General features: G+C 41.1%; 1 protein-coding gene across 4 annotated transcripts in view; it reads left to right on the top strand.

The window, feature by feature from the left end:
* LOC138007243 (bromodomain-containing protein 8-like) overlaps nucleotides 1-2,500 on the top strand; it is a 40,505-nt gene that overhangs the window by 11,068 nt on the left and 26,937 nt on the right. For all 4 annotated transcript variants that reach the window (XM_068854037.1, XM_068854040.1, XM_068854038.1 and 1 more), the window contains exons 6-7: nucleotides 1,823-1,913; nucleotides 2,443-2,500. The exon at nucleotides 2,443-2,500 is cut by the window's right edge and continues 23 nt beyond it. In XM_068854037.1, coding sequence (XP_068710138.1) covers nucleotides 1,823-1,913; nucleotides 2,443-2,500 — 149 coding nt within the window. The remainder of the gene's footprint in view (nucleotides 1-1,822; nucleotides 1,914-2,442) is intronic.

Consider the following 2,500-nt stretch of genomic DNA (forward strand, 5'->3'; position numbering starts at 1 on the left):
CATCTATCATTCCCTTGCCTGGCATGAAACCGAATTGCATCTCGTCCACTTTCACCATAATATAATGCCACAATATCCTCTCTAGCACCTTTTCTACAATCTTCATTGCATGCTCTAGCAACTTCACTCCCCTATATGCCCCACAACTTATTGCATCCCCTTTCCCCTTGAAAATTGGTACCACAACACTCAGCGCCCACTCATTCGGCATTCCTCTTCCATCCAACACACCTTGACACAACTCTACCATCACACCAATCCCGATCTCCCCACTCGCCGCTATCATTTCAACACATACCCCCAAGGGTCCAGCAGCCTTTCCCTCTTTCATTTCCCCCATCACCTTCACCACTTCTTCCCCACTAACCCTCTCAACTGGCCCTTCCACCAAGTCAGCTTCCGCATTCTGATCCCACTCATTCTCTTCATTCATAATTCTCTCCATGTGCTCTTTCCAGACTTTCCCTCTATCTTTCTCACTGAAACTCAGCCTACGGTCGCTTCATCTCATGCATCTTCCTGGCTCAACATCTTTCCCATCCTTTTTCATTGACTTCACAAGCTTAAACACCTTGTTTGGATGCTCACTCAGCCCTCTCAGCTCCCGCTTAGCCGCCTCCTTCATTGCTTTTGCAACCACCTTCTTTGTCCGATTCTTCATGTTCTTGTATCAGGCCTTGTTTGCCTCTCCTTATGCGCATCCTTCTTTCTCGCTATCACTTCCTTCACATCGTCGTTCCACCACCATGTGTCCCCTTGATCTCTCCTCCCTTTCTTCTTCCCACATACTTCATCACATGCCTTTAAGACCCCTTCTTTAAAACATTTCTATAAGTCCGGTGCATCAGCGCTTACCAGTTCTCCTACAGTACTCTTCCTTGAAATCTTGCCCTTGTATCGTCTTCCTTCAGCTTCCAAAGGTTCCTTCTTTCAATCGCTTTCTTTCTCACCACCTTCCTCACCTTCTTCTTAACCTCCGTGACCACCAACATGTGCTGAAGCTCACCTGGGATGACCTTCACATCTCTCAGATACTTTCTATTTCCCTTTCCCACCAGTACAAAGTCAATCTCCATCTCATTTTCCCCTGCACTGTATGCCACTTTCTCTTCTTCCCTTTTCTGAACCATGTGTTTGCCACACACAACTCCTTTTCATCACAAAACTGTAACAACATCTTTCCTTCCACATTTCTCTCTCCAAGTCCATTTCCTCCATGCACACCCTCATAACCCTCAATTCGTTTCCAACCATGTCCATTAAAGTCACCCATACCCAATACTAGCTCACCCATGGTGTGCAGATCCCACTCACTCCTCAAATCATCATAAAAACGCTCTTTCTCTGCACCCGTTCTGCCACTTTGCAGACCATACACACATTATAATTCTCACCACTTCTTCCTCAAGTGCCGCCACTACCGTCATCACTCTGTTGCTCTTCTTTCGCACCTCCACAACCTTCTCACACAGCTCCTCCTTCACCAAGACAATGTTCAATGCTCAGTTTTTTGCATTTTACATGTTTTTTATACAATGTAATGATCATAGTAAAGAGAAGACATTTTTACCTCCAAAGGGATGCACCATGGTCGTAAGGTGTTCATCTTGTAGGGAATTTAGAAATCGGGGATGTGGGATGTAGAGGTTGATTTATCACTGTCATAATGCTGTGGAGGTGAGAATGGGTTTGTACAGTATATTAATAAAATGAATGGGCAACTTTATCCTGCCAAGAAAGTGTACATCTTGTTGAATCATATGTGATGAATAAGAATCCTTAATATCTTCAGTTGCTTTATTTACATTTCCTTTATAATTAGAAACACCTGGAGACCAAATTGTAAGGAAACTGACCTTTGAGAGGATCGAGGAATTAAAGAAGTCTATCACCAATGATAAGCTAACATACAAGTAAGGAACTTGAGCTTCATTCATTTCATACGTTGGGTTGGTGTACGATTAAGAAATCAAGGAATGATTAAATACTTTAATACTATATATTATGAATTATCCACTTGCAGTGGAACTGCGAAGTAAACATGTGAATTTTGAGATGTTAGAAAAACAGGAAAACCCTGGGAATTTGGTCCCAAAACTAAATATATCCTAATTCATATTAAAACAGACATTTAGTTGTAATGCATATTAAGAACCAAACTAGAAGGTTCTAACTATGTTTGACTGATTTTATCATGAACTAAAACACAACATTGTCTGTTGTAGTTGTTTCACCTACCTTTTGCCACTATATATACAGTTGTGTACATGTACAGACTGAAAATGTACACTTAGTTTTGCTTTATACAGGACTTTGTGAGTACTGTATCTGAACTTGCGATAAAATTATTATTATTATTTGTGTATTGGTTGGCTATGAACATTTTGCAAGATGAATAATATTATTCCTATTGCAAAAAGTTAATTTTAAAATTCCCTGCAGGAAATTAAAGGACAGGATTGAAGATGTGAGAAGTGGCAAACTGGATCACCAGCTTCTT

This window comes from Montipora foliosa, chromosome 6, assembly GCF_036669935.1.
Source record: "Montipora foliosa isolate CH-2021 chromosome 6, ASM3666993v2, whole genome shotgun sequence".
Taxonomy (NCBI): Eukaryota; Metazoa; Cnidaria; class Anthozoa; order Scleractinia; family Acroporidae; genus Montipora; species Montipora foliosa.